The following is a 17,784-nucleotide window of genomic DNA, read 5'->3' as shown; positions in this document are numbered from 1 at the left end:
CCCGGCATCGTGGCCAATTGCTCATGACCTTTCATTCAGGGCTTTTACCTTTGGAAATAAACTCTAAGGAAATAGCTGAAATGCTCATGGTAGGTCACCTATAAGAAGGGAGATTGGAAACAAGCCGAATGCCGACCATTGAGGAGTTGCTGAGCTATCTATGGTGGGTCAACGCCAGGAGACCTTCTCTACTATTAAAATAAGCGTGTGATCTGGGTCAAAGGGGGGCTGTCGTAGGCAAAGAATGTTAGATATAAAGAGTGAAATACTGGTAAAATGCATGCTTGGGCACTGACTTAGACCAGAAGGGAAGCTGGATGTTTGCAAATAGAATCAAATGTCATCTAGCAGTTGGTTTCCAGCAGGGCTACTTCAGAACATCCCAGAACCCAGGGTGTTGTGGGACGGGGGCAGAAATAAGTGCACATGGTTCCTGTCCTCGAGGAGCCCACGGTCACGTGCACCCAGGGCACTCACCTGGATACCCAGGCCACCGTGCTCCACTGGCCTTTCCCTGGAAGCCATGCTGTGACCCGCCACTCTGTGAGCTCGCCAATAGAGCCCACCGGAAGCCAGCAAATCCCTGCAGCTGCTTACAGCTCCAGGACGGTTAAATGCCAGCAGTGCATCTGAGGAGTGAGTCTCCATGCAGCTATCAAATAATGTTTCTGAAGTATTTCTAATAGTGTGGGAAACACTGAGAGGGAAAAGGAGAACATAAAGAGCACGAGGCTCCTAATATGTAAGAAAAAAGCCGCCCTGTAGTATATCGCTATGTAACTAAATGAGCAAAATTGTCATATGGGACCATATCGAAGGCTAATGGGTTATGAAAGTAGAGGTGATCTCACCGTTTTCTTTATACCATCTTGTATTTACTCTGTTATCTGCAGTGAGCCTGCATTGTGTTTTGTATGATTATAATCAGAAAAATCCATAGAGGGGAAAAAAACCCAACCACCTCAGCACTGTCTCTTTCACATAGAAGTTAATGTTTTCCACCAAATTGCCAAATCAAGATGAAAAATATAAAAGGATCCTCCGCTCCCAAGACCTCATTTTAATCAAGGGTAGGAAACTTTGTTTTTTAAAGCTAACGCAAATGAATGGCAACCTGATTTAGTTTCATTAAAAAAAATAAATAAAAGATAAAAAACCTAAGGGTTTCTGTGGAGTAAGTGTCCGTTCAACATTGTCAGCTGGCTTCCCAAGTGCTGGGAAAATTGACTTGTATGGCTGTGGGCTGGTTTCCGAGCAGCCATTTATTAATTTATAGTAGGAAATACAACTGTCGGGCAAGCCCAGGCCTTCTGTTGCCTGCTCAGCCCATTCCAGAAAGATCTCCCTGGGGGTAATCTGTCTCGGGGCTGAGAAGTCGTGTAAAAATGGACGGGGCTGTGGGTGGCCGATCAGGAGGGTTATTTCCATGGAGCTGGTGACTCTCCCTCGTCACCGAAGGGGCTGCCCCTGCCAGGAGCCCAGTGGACTGGATATTTGTTCCGCTGGTCAGAGGCGGAGGTGTGGGGGCACCGGCAAGTTCTGTGGACGTGAGAACGTGCGGAGGGAGACCCAGACGGTCTGTGGATACGAGATTATCTGTTGGGCACCACCGTGGGTGGAATGAAGTGGGCCCTGTCCTGGGGGCCCCGGCAGTATTCGGGGCTGCAGGGCTGGAGGAAGGCGGCCTCAGTGTGCCTGGGAGGGAGGGAGGGTGGCTTTGGTGGAAGGTCTGGCCATGTGTCACTCAGCTCCCAGGCACTTCTCTTCAGTGCCTCCTGGAAACTGGGTTCATGCTGGGGGTCGAGCACAGCGCTTCTGTAACAGGCCTGCAGCAGGGGCTTGCTCCAGCAAGTTATGATGGCTCCACACAGAGGTGCAGCTGTGAAAATGGTGGCTGTCCCGAGGAAGGCCGGGAGAACAGTCCAGAAGACCCTCCCGTGTGTAGGGTGAGCTTGCTGAGCTGGAAACTGGGTGTAAGCTCACAGCAGTGCACGTGGAGGGCTCTCTCGAAGGCGGGGCCCCGAGGTGTCAGCAGTGGGAGAGAGGAGGGCCAGGAGACAGAGCCCAGGTCCTACCTTGGGGCCCCTCGGCTTGGGGTACCCCCGCACGGGTGCAGAGCCTGAGGTGGGGCATCAGACCCTCACTCTACCACTTATTCTCTGCGTGACTGGACCAGCCCCTTTCCCTCTCGGAATCTTAGGTAGATTTTGTAGGATGGGATCCTGGTATCAGGTGCCGGGTGTGGGGAGGAGTAAGTGGGGCTCGGACGTGAAGCCCTCAGTTTGTCTGGTGCATGGCAGGCACTGGGAAGGTGTGAGAGAGCCACGACGGGGCACCGCACCCCATCCCACAGGGCCACCGCACCTCCACCAGGGGGGCGAAGCAAGGGGACACAGAGACACTCATATCCACAGAAGATGGAGAAGTCGGAAACATCAAAGTCAAGCCCTTCCATTCATCAGAACGTGCCACAGCCCTCAGGTCAGAGAAGGCATTGCCGTCTCTAGAAGGCACAGATGACAAATATCCAGAATATAAAAGAGCACCCGTGACGCAATGGGAAAAGGGCACAGGATTCAGTGGGAAAACGGGGAAAAGCTTGTATGGGCTCGTCACAGAAAAGGAAACCCAAACGGTAATTAACATGTGAAAGGAGGCACAGTCTCACTAGTCATCGGGAAATGCAAATTAAAGCCCCGGTGAAGTCTCGTTATACGCATAGCAGATTGATAAAAATTAAGAAGTCTGGCAAGACCAAGCGAGGCCCCCCTCACGGGGCCCTCCTCACCTCTCCTTTCTCACCCACCCCCTCACCTGCCCCTTCTCACCCACCCCTTCACCTGTCCCCACCAGCTCCCCCCGCCGGGTTAGAGCCAGGCCCAGCTGTCTCCCTTTCTCCACCGCCTCTTCCTAGTGACCCTGCTCAGTCACACCGCCCCCCACCACATGTAGCCCAAGCACTGGCACCATATTGACGACTCCCGTGGGGACCCTGCAAAGAGCCAGGGCCAGGGGCGGGGGCGGGGGGGGACATGGCTCCCAGCACAGAGCAGCACCCCCCACGGCACAGAACAGGGTGGGTGGGCCGAGAGGGGACCCCTGCTCGCTTCAGGGAGGTTGGTCCTGACCCACGTGGATGAGCCTCATGCTGGAAGAAAAAAAGAGAGAGGCATGGGAAATTACTGATTTACAAACAGAAATATAGGGCTTTCGTCTTTGCTTCTGCCCAAGGCTCCTGGGCTTCTTTTTCAGCTCGAGAAGTAAGAAACCCCTGTCTCTTCTGTAGACTGAAGGGCTGTCCCTGGTGTCTGCCCTTGGCCATCACAAATTGTTGGGAATCTAGATGGAGAATTTCTGTCCATTCCCTGAATCTCTGAGTAAGGAAAGAGCGTGTGTGTGTGTGTGTGTGTGTGTGTGTGTGTGTGTGTGTGTGTGTGAAACAGAGTTATTTTGTTGCTAAGCAACTGGATGTGGTTATGGGTTGCGGGTGGAAGTCCACGTCGGCAGGTGTGGTGTGCAAACAGGTAGCACACCGATGAGGCTCTGTGGGAAGTTGGGCTCACATCCGCTGAGCAGGACTGGGCAGCGTGGCCCGACTCGGCTGGAGACAGCCAGGTGCCAGGCAGGAGGCCGCGGAGAGAGGAGCAGGAGCGCCGGGCTGCTCCGAGCCTCTGCCAAGGACCCGGGGCCCACCTCCCGGACTCCTGCCGTGGCATCAAACAAACAAACCGAAAAACCATCCCTCGAATTAAAGTGGCCTGAGCCCCTGCCACATGCCCGGACAGCTCTGCTGGTTGTCCTGGATCTTACAAGCACGAAAGGCCTCCGGGAGTCCCCTGCCCAGGCCCCAGTCTTAGCCATAGAATTGCTTTTTAGTTTCCTGGGTGCCAGGTACTGTTTCATGAGGTTGCTTTGAAAGTTCTATTGTGGTAAGCTATATATATAACATAGAATTTGCTATTTTAATCATCTTAAGCACACGTTCAGTGGCATTAATTCCATTCATGCTGTTGTACCAACGTCACCACCATCCGTCACCAAAGCTTTTTCATCACCCCAAACAGGAACTCTGCATCCACTAAGCAGTTCCGCCCCATTGCCCGCTCCCCCCGACTCTGGTTCTCTGATCTGCTTTCTGTCTCTATGGATTTGCTTAGTCTAGATACTTCGTTTAAATGGAGTCATAGGATGTTTGCCGTTTTGTGTGTCTGGCTTGTGCCGAGTGACAGGATGCTTCATGGGTTTTATAAGTGTGGCCTCACTCAGTCCTTAAACCACCTTAGGAAGTAAGGCATGGTCATTGTCCTGCACTGAGGGGTTAAGTCCCTGGCCCACGGGCACCTGGCTAGTGAGAGAGGTGCACAGGGTGACCCGCAGCTCTCACCCTGGGTGCGGGGGAGGAGAGCAAGGGGAGAGGGGCTTGACTGGTGCCGTGGGGGAGGTGGCCTTTGAGCAGGGCTTGTGGGGAGAGCGGGCAGAGGAGACGGGTGGGCTGGGTGTGGTGGGCACGGGGCTGGGGGCTGGGCCGGAGGGCGAGCACACCGGGAGGTTGGCGCCCAGGGTTCTGACCCACCTCTCTGTGGTGTCATGGCATCACCAAAGCTTTAATAGGATTCCCCGAGTCAGCGGTCACTGCAAGCTTTCTTCCCCAGCGTGAGGGTGGGGGCACTAGAGGGCTCCGCGGGGGCTGTTGTGTGATCCCCACTATGGGAAAAGGGCCACAGACACGCACTTGGGGCCAAATTGTCACGAAGACTGAACCTTCCATCCTCGCTCAGCCTTTCTCACAAACACCAGCCCTGCGAAGGCAGCACTAAGTGAGGCTGTGCCCTGCTGCCCATTGCCCTGGGACAGTCAGGGACAGCGGGAGGGAGAGCAGTGGCTCATCACTAAGCCAGGATGCCACAGGTGCTCTCTTGCAGGCGGTGTGAGCCTCAGACAGTAAGATACAGGGCGTGTGGGTTCCACGGGGTGCCTGGGCCTGGTAGGGTGTGGGCTCTGTGGGGTCAGCTCAGGGCTGGGGCTTGTGCAGGAAACTCAGGACCTGAGGGTTCTTTGGAAGGGGCGTCACGGGCTGGGGACAGAGGCTAGGTATAGCTGGGGACTGAAGGTGGGGGACAGAAGCTTGGACCAGGGGCTGGGGGATAGGGGCTGGGGGCAGAGGCTGGGGACAGGCAGGGCCACCCTGGGCAAGGAGGCTGTCGAAGGCCTGTGGCTCCATCTGGCTCGCCTGGGTTAACAGAGTCCATGTACAAGTTTAAACAAGGAGAAAGAGCAGAGCTGGACTAGGAAGTGCCACGACATGGTTGCATTTCAGCCACTGCTTCCTCTTTGTGCTGCCGGACAGAGACCTTACCAGCTCTGTCACCTCTGACAGCTCTGTCACCTCTCTGCTGCCGCCGGTCATCCCGTCTGGCCCCCACTCTGCCCAGGACGGACCCCCCACGCCAACACGCTGTGCAAGCTGGGGACCCCTTGGTGGTGATTCCCAGGGAGCTGACGTGCAAAGGGGCCTGGGGTTCCTGGGCTGGGTCCCGCTGACAGAATCAATTCCTCCCCTTCTCTCCAGGGCCCGCTTGCCTATATTGTTGATCCCATTATAAACGAGATAGTTCTTTTGAGCCTTCTGCCAGGCGAGGACTCAAAGAGCATTTTCCTTTTTTAATTAGTTTTATCTGATTTTTAAAAGCTCTGTAACACACTTGGTGCCCCAGGGCTTCGTGGCCTGAACTGGTCATTTGAGTTGCTTCTGATCTTAGCTCGGCAGGCCGGGCACACAGCACCTGCCGGGGAGACCCCGACGTGCAGACGTGGTCTCGAGCAGGACGCTGATGCTGGGACCCCCACCGGGCTCACCCCCGCTCTGCCCCACCACCCACCCAGGAGCCCCTCCTAGTACCTCCTGCAACCCCCCCAGGCAACCTCCTCTTTCCTGGGGACACCTGTGTGCCCACCGCTGCCCCTCCAAGCTTCCTTGCAGCCGGTCCCCTGCAACCACACTAGGGAGGGGTGTTGCCTCTGACCGTCTGCCTTCCAGAAGCTTCTGGAACCTTCCGGGGGCATTTCTACCCTGCTGCAAAGGATGCTTGGTGAGTCAGCTGCCACCCCCAACCCCCTACATGTAACGGGGGCCCCTGGTAGCTTTTGGCTAAGGTTCCCACGGTGTAGGAGCTCCTCTGCCGGACCTGCCCGTTTGTGCTCCCAAGTGTGTCAGGAGCAGCTGTGTCGGTGTGCCCGAGGGGTCCAACGGGTCCCAGATCTCCAAAGTCACTGCCGGGGTATGTGGCCACAGTGTCCCACGGCCGAGGACCTCTGCACACAGCATGTACCTCCTGCTCGGGTCTGGGGCCCTGCTGCTCTGGTGCTGCCCTGGAGATGCCATGGCCCCTGGGCGGCTGCAGGGCCCCTCACGGACACCCCCTCTGTCAGCGGGACACTCCGGAAGGGTGGCATCCTCCCCAGCTCAGCCAGTGACTTCTTCTCACTGGCTTTTGAGCCCTGCTCACTTTCTGCCCTGATGGCCAGACATTTGCTGCCACGCAGCAGGCCCACCTCCTAGTTAGCCTGCGTGTTCGTAGGTCATTCCTTCCTCCCACAGATGAGACAGAGGGACACTCAGACCTGGCACCATTCCTGACACCAGGATCCAAAATGCCCAGGACATGGTCCCCGCCTTGGAGAGCCTGCCATGGAGGGGTAGAAATGGCCAGATAAATAATCATCCTAGAGTAGTTAAAAGTGATTGGAGGCATGGGCATGTTGCCATTGGGCAGAGGAGACAGCAGCTAACTTCCCTGGGGAGCTGGGGAAGGTTTCAGAGAAGGGGGGCATATTTGAAATGGGTCTTGAGGGATGAATAGGAGTTTGCTATGTGGCAGAGAGGGCATGCCGAAGGGATAGGCCCAGGACCTTTGTCTGTGCTGTTGTCACTTGATTATACATGTGTGGGGGGCAGGCACGATGCGCTTTGAGGGGCGACGGTGACTTAGCGCTGGCCTCGTTTGTGGTTGGAGATATTCGAGGTGTTGGGGACGTCCCCAGCTTGTTGCCCATCCAGCACACACTAAAAGTGTTTGTGGGCCACTTTGTGAAGTCCTCTTCTCTTCAGCACCCTGCACGGGCACTCCAGAGGGTGTTGCCTTGTGATTAATTGTGGGGTAGGGGAACAGCCGCTACATGGTAGGGCCTGTGCTCAGGGTATGGGATGACGAGGGAAAGGCAGGGGGCACCTGGCGTTTGGGAGAGAGGCTGGAGGTGATCTTTTGTGCTCCAGGGGTGGGTGGGTCTTTTTGGAAATCTGTGGCAGAAGGGGGCAGATGACAGATATGGGGGCCTCCAGGAGTACGTGCCGGGGGTGGGGCAGAGGGGAGAAATTGGGGGGCAGTGAATGTCAAGGGCCTCAGGGATGCTGGTGCCTGGGCCCTGGCGCAGGTGAAGGGATGGGGGGAAGAAGCAGAGTGAGGGGCTGGGAAAGGGGGACAGCCCCATCTTCTTGCTCTCTGGTCCCACCCCAGCTGCCTTCTTGCTTCCACGTTTGATTATGTTGCTGGGGCGGGGGTGCTGTGTCTGCATCACCCCATGCCTTGCCCTTGCTCCCCATCTGGGTGGGGACCCCATGCTCTGGGTCCTGACTCTCCCAGCAGTGTCCTCAGTCAGAGAAGAAGCAGGTGCTGCTCCTGCAGGGGATGGGGTGTCAGGGGGTCCTGTGCCCCGTCAGCCTGGGAGAGCCGGCTCTCTGACCAGCTGTTCCCACCACCACTGCCCACCCAGGTGGCCGGCTGCTCTCCTGTCCTGCTGAGGTGACAGGACCTGCGAGCTGACCCCGTTTTGGGCTCAGCTGCAGTGTGCTCCTGCCCTGTTTGATCTCCCCTTGCTTCCTGGGGCCCGACAATCTGCAGATGCCAGGGGAGGGGAGCTTTTACCTGGCAGCAAAAGTGGGGCTGAGCCCTCTCAGGGAGACCCTCCCGTAAGCATCTTGGTCCCACGGGAGCTGTATCCCAGGGCAGCCCTGTCCCAGGGTGTCATCTCCCCGGCAGCTCTCTCCAGTGGGGGTGACCCTCTCTCCCCAGGTGTTGTTTCCCCCGACTCAGAGGTCTTCTGGAAGGGTGGGTGCCTGGCCCCCTCCTGCTGCCCCCCTCCCCACCCCACCCCTGGCCGGTGGAGCACCCTTTTCTCCGGAGGGTGGCGGGACAGGGCAGAACATGGTCTGTGTCTGCAGATCTGAGGCTGTCCTCACCCCGGGCCCTCACGGGACCCCCCAAGATGGAGCGCTGGCTGTCTGTGGCTGCCATGCCCGCCCCTCCTTCAGTCAGACACAGCTCCCTGCCAGTCCCCACCGTGACACTGATGGCGGCGTAGGGTCTCCCCGCCCCAAAGCCTCCGTTCCCGAGGACCCTCCTTGGCCCCGGCCCCTGCCCTGCGGTCACCTGGCCGTCTGCCTTCTGCCATCGTATTTCCCCCAGTCCAGCCATGCCCTGCCCTCTCCATTGCACAGCCTAGCCACTGGCAGGTAGCTCTGGAGAAGCATGTGGGGGAGGAGTCCTGATCCAGCACGTGGTGGGGAGGGAGAGGCAATTTTGGGGCTGCCGTCTTGGTCCCCACTTACCTGTCTACAAACCCACCTAGCTCCAGAGCACTTCTTTTATTTACGGACAGTCTGCTCCGTGCTGGAGATTTCTGCTCACCGTCCTTTGCTTGTTTCCTTGCCCTAATTGGACAGTGCTGGGCAGCCCCTGGAGGAAGGCGGCATGGGCCTTCCCTCCTTTTCAGAGTCTAGCTCACCCAGGCGGGCTCTGTCCTGTGCATCTCTGGGTCCTCTTGGCACCTCGTTGGGTTCCTCGCTTTCCATACAGGCCCGGCATGGTCGGCGTGGAACTTCCAGCTAAAGGTGCAGCTGGCACCAGCAGGCCAGGTGACCCACTCCCTGCGGGGCCCAGCCCGGCACTCGCCAGCGGAGGCGCGCCCGGCGGGGCTGTGGACGCCAGTGGTCTTGGGTGGACAGAACCCACAACAGAGGGCAGCCTGGGGCCGAGTGCAGCACTGTCGGCCTTCCCGAGCTGGAAGCTAGCAGGGGGGATGAGCTGCAGAGGAGGCTTGTGAGGGCTGGCACTTAAGGTGGCCAGAGCCCCTGTGCCAGGTTCTCAGCAGCCCTGTAGGGTTCCCTGCTCCGTTTTACAGATGGGGAAACTGAGGCCCAGAGAGTCACGTCACCCTGTGTGACCAGAAAGCAACGGGGTAGGGTTGAGCTCAGACCTTTTCCACACTGTCACCCAAGCTAATGTCATGGATTTAAAAAAAAAAGAGAGAGAGAAATCCTTCTTTTATTTTTTTCTTAAAATAAAAAAGAATATTTCAAGGAAGTAGCCCATGCACATAGGGGAATGTCCAAGTGGAGCAGGAGAGCCTAGAATGAGAAATGTGCCCTATCCCCTCCTCCCAACCCCCTCCCCAGAGGCAACTCCAGCCCTCATTCATGGGTTTGTTTAAAAAGTGAGCTCCAGACTCCATCTGGGGTCAACAAAGATGCAGCTCTGCAGCCGTCTCCGCACAGGATTTGATTGTCTTGACCTGAGTCATTGAGAAAATATTAAATTAGAGTAAGTGTATATATTTATTTTTTCCAAGGAAGTCAATAGTACATTTTTGCCCAGATTTATATGGGAAAGGATTGCAAGCGGGGATAAAAGGTTTCAGCTTTAAGAAGTTACCTTTTTGTTACCCAGAGCATCCTCAGCTCTTGAGGCTGCCGAGCGCAGGGCCAGGTATGTGCTCAGCCGGGCGTTGCTGGTCTCGGCCCTGTTTCCTGACGGGAGCCCTGTGGGGTGGCACTGTGCACGCCCATGCCCTCCTGTGGGCCTGGCTGGGAGAGACTTGTCTATGTGAGAACCATCGGCACCCAAAGTGGAGGTGCCTGTGCCCCCAGTGCTCGCCTCCGCTCCAGCATATCAGGATCCCCTGACCCCAGAGTTGCAGGCTGAGCATTTGCATCTCTAAGAAGTCCCCAGGGGACACCAGTGCTGCTAGTTGGGGACCCTAATTTGAGAACCGCTGGCCTATGCCATGGAACCCTTCCACAACTGCACCTAGGCCTCCCCAAGGGAGCTTGCAAAAACACCGATGCCACTGAGGCCACGTACTGTGTGATCCCACTTACATAACTTTCTTGAAATGACAGAATTATCCACATGCAGAACAGATCAGTGGTTGTCAGGCTTAGGGATGGGGGAGGAAGGGTGGCTGTGGCCAGAAAGGTAGCATGAGGGAGCCTTGAGGTGGTGCTGGGTGTCTACACATGTGACAAAATTGCATGGGGCCACACATGAGCACACACAAGCACAAACACATTCATACATGCACACATGCACACAAACACATACACAGATGCACATGAATACACACAAACGCACGTACATGTACACACAGACATGTATGCACATGCACACACAGATGCAACATGTACATACATGAAGATACATGCACATATATACATGCACACAGCTGTACACACAGACATGTACACATGCACACATACACAGATGCATATGCACTCAACTGTACACAAAGACATGTACACATGTGCAACACAGATGAACACATGCACACAGCTGTGTACATGCATGCACAGATACACACAACTGCACACACATGTGCAGTAAACATACACATACACATGAACAGATGCACACAGCCAAGTACACACATACCTAAACACATATACACACATGAACACACATGCGTTTGCACACGAGTGCGTGTGTGACTGTTGAAGTCTGAACAAGCTCTGTAGACTGTCCCAGTGTCAGTTTCCTGACATGGTCCTGAAGTCAGGGAAGAGATAACTTGGGGGGGGGGGGCTGTGTGCAGTTTACGGCCCTCCTTGCATGTTTCTTTTCAACTGTAATTGTTTTAAAATAAAAGCTAAAACAGCAAAGGAGAGGCTAGGCCTCCCTATAATTGTGCCTAAGAGCCTCCTCCCGAATGCCTCTTTTTTGCTCAGATGTGGCCCTCTCTCTCTAGCTAAGCCAACTTGAAAGGTGAAATCACTGCCCTCCCCACTACGTGGGATCAGACACCCAGGGGAGTGAATCTCTCTGGCAACGTGGAATATGACTCCCAGGGAGGAATGTAGACCCGGCATCGTGGGACGGAGAACATCTTTTTGACCAAAAGGGGGATGTGAAAGGAAATGAAATAAGCTTCAGTGGCAGAGAGATTCCAAAAGGAGCCGAGAGGTCACTCTGGTGGGCACGCTTACGCACAATTTAGACAACCCTTTTTAGGTTCTAAAGAATTGGGGTAGCTGGTGGTGGATACCTGAAACTATCAAACTACAACCCAGAACCCATGAATCTCGAAGACAATTGTATAAAAATGTAGCTTATGAGGGGTGACAATGGGATTGGGAAAACCATAAGGACCACACTCCCCGTTGTCTAGTTTATGGATGGAGGAGTAGAAAAGTGGGGGAAGGAAACAAACAAAGCACCCAGTGTTCTTTTTTACTTTAATTGCTGTTTTTCACTTTAATTATTATTATTGTTATTTTTGTGTGTGTGTGGTAATGAAGGTGTCAAGGATTGATTTTGGTGAGGAGTGCACAACTATGTAATGATACTGTGAACAATCGAATATACACTGTTTTGTATGACTGCGTGGTATGTGAATATCTCTCAATAAAATGAATTTAAAAAAAAATAAGTAAAAGCTAAAACAAAAAACAAAATCTGAGCCCTGCTGCCAGCCTTGCCCGAGACGAGTGGCACCAGGATCTCCTTGGCTAGGAGTCATTTAGACCCCCAGGAGCTCTGCTGTGCAGTTGGGGTGGGGTCTTGTGTGTGAGCCAGCCCACAGGCTGCACCCTCCTTCCCCACCCCTCCCAGCCTTGGCTCGGTGCTTGTGGGGGCCCTTGGTTCCTTCCTGGAGCAGGCTGGGCCAGGGGTGAGCCTCGCAGATTGGGGCGCCCAGGCTGGGAGGGGGAGTGGATCCGGCGATCCCTGGGACCTGGGCTTGCCTGCAGCCCGCTGTGCCTTTCCTGCTCCTGCAGCCAGTCCTGACGGGGCCCAGAGAGCTGCCTTCAGGCTTTCCTTATGCATATCTTGCTTTGGGGCTGGATGGGGGTTGGTGCCTTAGCCGGGGGTGTCCCTGGGAGACTTCTTTCCAGGTGTCGGGGGAACTGAGAAGACCCTAATAGGCTCCCAGAGCTGAGCCTGGGGGATCCCGGGTGAGGAAAAAGGGGGGCTTCCCAGGTGAGGCGCAGGGCCAGCCCTGGAGGGGTGCGCTCAGACCAGCTTCTTGGAGGGAGGGACGAGACCCCAGGGTGTGCAGGGGCAAGGGGAAGGACAGAGCGGGGACAATGTCTGCACATGCAATGTTCCATCTACCCCCAGGCTGCCCTTTGGACGTCTGCGTCAGAGGATTGGCTTGTTTCCTGCAAACCGGAGGAGGAAAATAAGATCATAAATCTGTATTTGTTTGTGCCTGCAAAATAAACTCTAGGGACAAGCGAGTTAATTGTTCCTGGGGTGGGGTGAAAATTGGGCACGTGGGGCAAGGAGCAAGAGGGAGAATTTTCCCTGCATGTGTTTTTATAGTTTTCAATTTTGACGCATGATAGGTTTTCCTAAATTAAATGAATAATTGTGTCGTGTTGGCTGTGTTTGGTTTGGGGTGGGGTGGGGGTGCAGATGGGGGGAGCTGGGTAAAGTCTGGCCGTGTAGGCACAGGGGTGGGTCCCCTGGGGGGTGGACAGGGGCTGAAGACAGAGGCAGGGAGCCCCCGTTGACACTGCCTGGGCCCCATCCTGGGGGTCCCTCCACCCCAGTCCCCAGCTCTGCTAAGGTTCTTCTGTCTTCTTGTTAGCTCAAAGCCCCTTCCTCCATTTCCTGCTCCCCTGACCCCGACTCTCAGTTGCCCTGGGTCTAATGTTCCTTAAAAAAATGGTCTGAAGTCAGATTAAATCAACGGTGGTGCCAAATCGAATACACAGAAAACCGTCTGTGGGGAAGGGGCTCTGACACACACACACACACACACACACACACACACACACACACCCGGCTGACCAGTTGAGCCCTGGGGCCACCTGAGGGTCTCTGGGCACGTGCCCACACTCACACACACACACACACACACACACACACACACACACACACACACACACCCGGCTGACCAGTTGAGCCCTGGGGCCACCTGAGGGTCTCTGGGCACGTGCCCACACTCACCTGCCCAAGCCAGCTTTGGTGGACCCCCCACCACCACTGAGAAAGAGGCTGGAGCCCACTCCCACACCCTCCTCCCTTCTCGACGGCTGGTATCTGTGGGGTTCCACCCAGGGCTCTTCTCGATGACCTTTGCCATCTGAGCTCGTCCTCCTGGACCCACGTTTCCTTACTCAGCATCTCTTCGTTCTCTGAACTGAAATTTGTGGTCAGCGGCCCCTCTGTGCCCACTTTGGGCCCTGCCTGCTTTTCTCCGAACGCATCCACCTCCCAGGGGTGCTGGTGTAATAAATACCCGCTTTGGCCATTGGATTTGCTCTCCCTGGGCTCCCCCAGCCTCTGCTGTGGGGGGAGTGAGAGGGTCTCCAGGACCCCCTCCCCCAGCTCTGTGATACTGCCCCATCCTCCAGAACGTCAGTGTGTCCCTCTGCCCAGCGGTGCAGCATCTAGCCCCTTCTGGAGCCGGGCCTCCCACATGAGTCCAGCTTACTTCCCTCTGCTGAGGACCCATGGTGGCTTCTCGGATGTGGAATAGCATGGCAGAGAGTGCACACCTGAAGGGACCCAGGGCTGGGCACGCACGTCCAGCGCCGCGCCGTGGAGGCCGAGCCCTGGGAAGAAGCTGCCTTGCCCGGGACGGCTCAGGGACCCCCAGCTCCAGCGGCCCAGGCTTCCTGGCTCCGTGTGGGCAGGCGGGTGCTTGGAGTGGGGGTACGGGGTGCCCGTCCTCCTCGCACACGTCTCCCCGCGGAGGTGGTGTCTCCCAACAGAGGCCGGCTGGGTGGCTGGGTGCTGAGTGTTACTGGGGAGAGTAACCGGTTCTCTCTTTCTCTCTGTCTCTGTCTGTCTCTCTCTGTCGGTCCGTCTGTCTCTCCTCACTTCCCTCCTTCCTGCCCACCCCCCACTTTCCTCCCCAGGGGGGCTTTCTCTGTGGTCCGACGCTGTGTCAAACTCTGCACTGGACACGAGTACGCGGCCAAGATCATCAACACTAAGAAGCTGTCCGCCAGAGGTAGGGTGGGGGCCGGGAGAGTGGGGGCTCTGTACCCCACTCAGGACCAGCCATGGCCTTGCCCCCCACTGGGCTGTCTTGGGGGGTTCTGACTGGCAGGGTGGGCAGCGGGAACGGGTGTCCCCGGAGTGGAGAGCTGTGGGGGGGCCTGCTGGGGGTGTCGGGGGGTCCCCCTTCCATCACCCCAGAGCTCCATGCCCCTCCAGCTGGGCGTTGACAAAGCCCTGGCTTCACACCCCTTCCCGGGCCCGCTGGGGTCCCCGGGGCCTGGAGCTGCTGGTGGTCTCACGATGCCATCTGCCTGGCTGAATTGTGACCCCGACATCCTGGAGGACGGGGCTGCCGTTTGCAGATCCCTTGAGCTAGTCGCCGTGGGGGACGGCAGCTTTCTGGTGCCCCCACAACCACAGCCTTGGAGGCCAGATGGGGTGACGTGTCTGCCTGCACCCAGGAGCAGCCGACAGACTTGGGGGACCCCTGTGTGGGGGGGCTTTCACCTCAGTAGATAAATCTTTACCCATCACCTACTTCCTGAGTCCAAGCAGTGGGATGGATGGCGCCAGGGTGCAGGGGCAGGAAAAGGATGGTGGACGGTGGTAAGGGCAGGGGCGTAAACGGGCAGAGGGCCTGCCTGGAGGAGCCGCGGGAGGCTGGCGTGGAGTGGAGCGTGGGGTTGCAGGGTGGAGGACGGGAGGGACATGGGTGGGGAGAGGGCGGACAGGGGTGCTCTGAGTGCCCACAGGGCAGAGTGGAGGCTGGAGGAGCCCTGGGAGAGTCGGGGTAAAAGGGGGTTAGGCTGGTGGGTGGATTGCAGGTAAAGCAAGAGGAGATGAGCTCAGCCAGACACAGGGTCCCTGTCTACCCCCCGGGTGAAGCGAGTTGCTACACGGTGCATCGTGGGAACACAGGCTCGTGCACAACAGACGCTTTCAGCAAATGATTGCTTTATTGCTTACACAGCACAAAGGGTCCGAAAGAGCAGGGGGTGGGATCCCATCGTCCCCCGGGAAGGACAAACTGCTTGGGGTCGGGGTCAGTGGACAGCAGCCCTGCACACCCTGTGTCGCATCAGAGATGAGAGGCAAGTTTGTGCTTCTGGCGGGTATTTGTCCGCCCAGACATCGAGGCCTTGCCACTGAGAGTTTCCCACCCCAGGAAGCAGCTGGGGCGGCGTGTTCCCCGAGTTTTTGGTTTTTGGGTTTAAGGTCTGGTCAGGCTTTTTCGTTAGACCTGACACCCCCCTGAAAACCGGCTGGAGCATCATTGCACAATCAAAGAGGAGGCAGTGGGGAGGGGGTGGATGAGGGCCAGGAGGGGCTGCCGAGCCTGTGCCCATGACTTGCCGAGCACCCTGTGCTGTGGGACCCCCGCATTCTGGATGATCCCCTTGTCCTAAGAGAGCACCCTCCTGCCTCCCAGGGTCCCCTCCCCTACCTCCCAGGGGCTGTCCCTGGCGGAACTAGCATGGAGCACACACCTGTCCTAATGGGAAGGGTCTGGTTTCCTGCCAGGAGCTGGCAGGTGCTGCTTGGCTCAAGTTTGAACAGAGAGAGCCTGGAGCCTTCCTCGTGGACTAACAGTGACTGCTGTGGGGCATTCACAGCTTACAAATCACACACAGTAACATGGAGGGGACAGGACCGTGTGCCACTGGGCATTGCATGGGCACCTGCTGTATACCAGGCCTTCAGAGGATGTAGCTCTTCCTGGGAGTGTTCTCTTTGGAGCTGGGCTGGGGGTGGGGCTCCCTGAGGCCCCAGAACCCGGGCCCCACCGTGCGAGCTCCCTCCCTGCCCCACTGTCACAGCCCTAGCACGGAGGCCCTGCCACCAGGCCTTTTCAGTGCTTGCAGGGCCTGGGCTTGTGGCTGGTGTCCAGGAGCGGGCCCGGAACGGCCTCTTTCCCAGCTGGATGCCCTGGATCGTGAGAGGAGGACACAGTGACCACAGCCGAGGGCGCAGAGAGGGCTGGGCAAGTGCAGTGAGGGAACGAGGCTCCAGGGAGTGCAGCTGCACCCCACTCCCGTGGAGTTGCCTCAGGACAGGCCCCTGCGTGGGAGTGGACGGGGGGCTCTGGCTTTCCCTGCACCTGCTCTGCCAACCCCAGGGCCTGGGACAGCAAGCGTGAGTCTTTCTCCGTTGGGATGCAGAACTGAGGTGCATCCTTCTGGCTGGTGTCTGTGCTGGGCGTTTCCAGGGCCTGAGCCGCAAGCGAGAGGGTTTGAGGGCACCAAGGCCTGGCAGCCTGCCCTCCTGGCCTGGCTGGTGCAGTGTACCCTGATGACTGGGGGGGTGCTGGGATGAGCCCACCTGTGAGCAGTGAGGGTGCCTGGTTGGAAGATGACTCCCCAACGAGGCCGGGGAGAGAGGGGCTGGGCTGGGGAGCGTCGCCCGTGCCAATGTCCATGTAAAGGAGAGGAAGAAACCGTGACGAGGCCCCGGCTGCCTCTGTGCATCTGTAAAGGCTGGGGTGCTGGTTTCTGGCTCTCCTGCTAGTGCAGGGTTCTCGGTCTGGCAGCCCCATGGGGTTTGGGAGCCCCTGCTGCCCCGAGCGTCCTTATGGCTGGCCTGGGTCTCCATGGGGGGTCCCACCAAGGGGCTGTTCCCCACCTTGTCCCCCTCCTTCCCTTGGCCTGACTGCGTCTCTGGTCGGGACGTTTGCATCAGGCTGACCACCTGGTCCGGGGCCCCTGGGAGCAGTGCTACTCCCAGATCCCCACACTGGCCTTCTAAGATGTGGGGTCTCCCCAAAGCACAGACACCTCTAGTGGTCAGTAGCAAAATACGAGCTTCACGGTCCTTTCTCCGTTGCCATCCCAGCTGCAGCTTAAAGAAGGTTCTGGAGTTGCCCGTGGCCTTGCTGGAGCTGGGAAGCTCAGGGCTGTCTGGCTTAGCCCCTTCCCGACGCGACCAGGGCTGGGGACCCTAACGATGGCCACGTGGGGTCCCGTATCACTGTGTGTCAGGGGGTGGTGGGCGTGTGCCTCACTCCCTGGGGTCCTGGGGATGAGGAGGTCCCACGCTCCCTGCTGAGTGGTGGAGGCGAGCTTCTAGGGCAGCCTGCGGGGCCACCCACCCAGATTCACCCTCTCCTGAATGTCCCGTCAGTCATCCTCATGCTTTTACTACCATTTTGCCCCATGGCCCGGGACCCCTGAGTGATGTTGCTTCATTCTGCCTGTTCTAGAACCTGTGAACGGAGCCCTGCTCCCGGATGGATGTGCCCTATGCTCCTGTGTGTTCTGAGCATCTGTCCGTGTGCGGGTTCGGTTTCACTGCTCTCCCCGCCACCATGCGCTGTCCTGTGAGGGCTGCTGCTTTGCTGGCCCCGTGCTGACCCCTGGATGAGGTCAGCAGGCCCACGGAAGCCCATTGCACAGGGAACACACAGTAAAACGGGAGGGAGTTAAGCTCGGCTGGGAGGCTTTCGTTACCAGGCTGTCCAAATGTAATATTAGCCTAGAAAACTGGAACCCAGCCATGCTTCCATGTCCTCCTGCGTTTCCATTTGTTCCTGAAAGATGGAGCCTCCACCTCACGCCCCCTCCCCACCTGC

At 57.2% G+C, this 17,784-nt stretch overlaps 1 protein-coding gene across 2 annotated transcripts in view; it reads left to right on the top strand.

The window, feature by feature from the left end:
* Positions 1 to 17,784, top strand: part of CAMK2B (calcium/calmodulin dependent protein kinase II beta) — a 142,325-nt gene that overhangs the window by 50,908 nt on the left and 73,633 nt on the right. For both annotated transcript variants that reach the window (XM_037837243.1, XM_037837242.1), the window contains exon 2: positions 14,135 to 14,229. In XM_037837243.1, the coding sequence (XP_037693171.1) occupies positions 14,135 to 14,229 (95 nt within the window). The remainder of the gene's footprint in view (positions 1 to 14,134; positions 14,230 to 17,784) is intronic.

Source organism: Choloepus didactylus, chromosome 5 (assembly GCF_015220235.1).
Source record: "Choloepus didactylus isolate mChoDid1 chromosome 5, mChoDid1.pri, whole genome shotgun sequence".
NCBI classification, from domain to species: Eukaryota; Metazoa; Chordata; class Mammalia; order Pilosa; family Megalonychidae; genus Choloepus; species Choloepus didactylus.
Note: the sequence above shows the minus strand (reverse complement) of the source record. Positions and strands in the feature narration are given on the sequence as shown.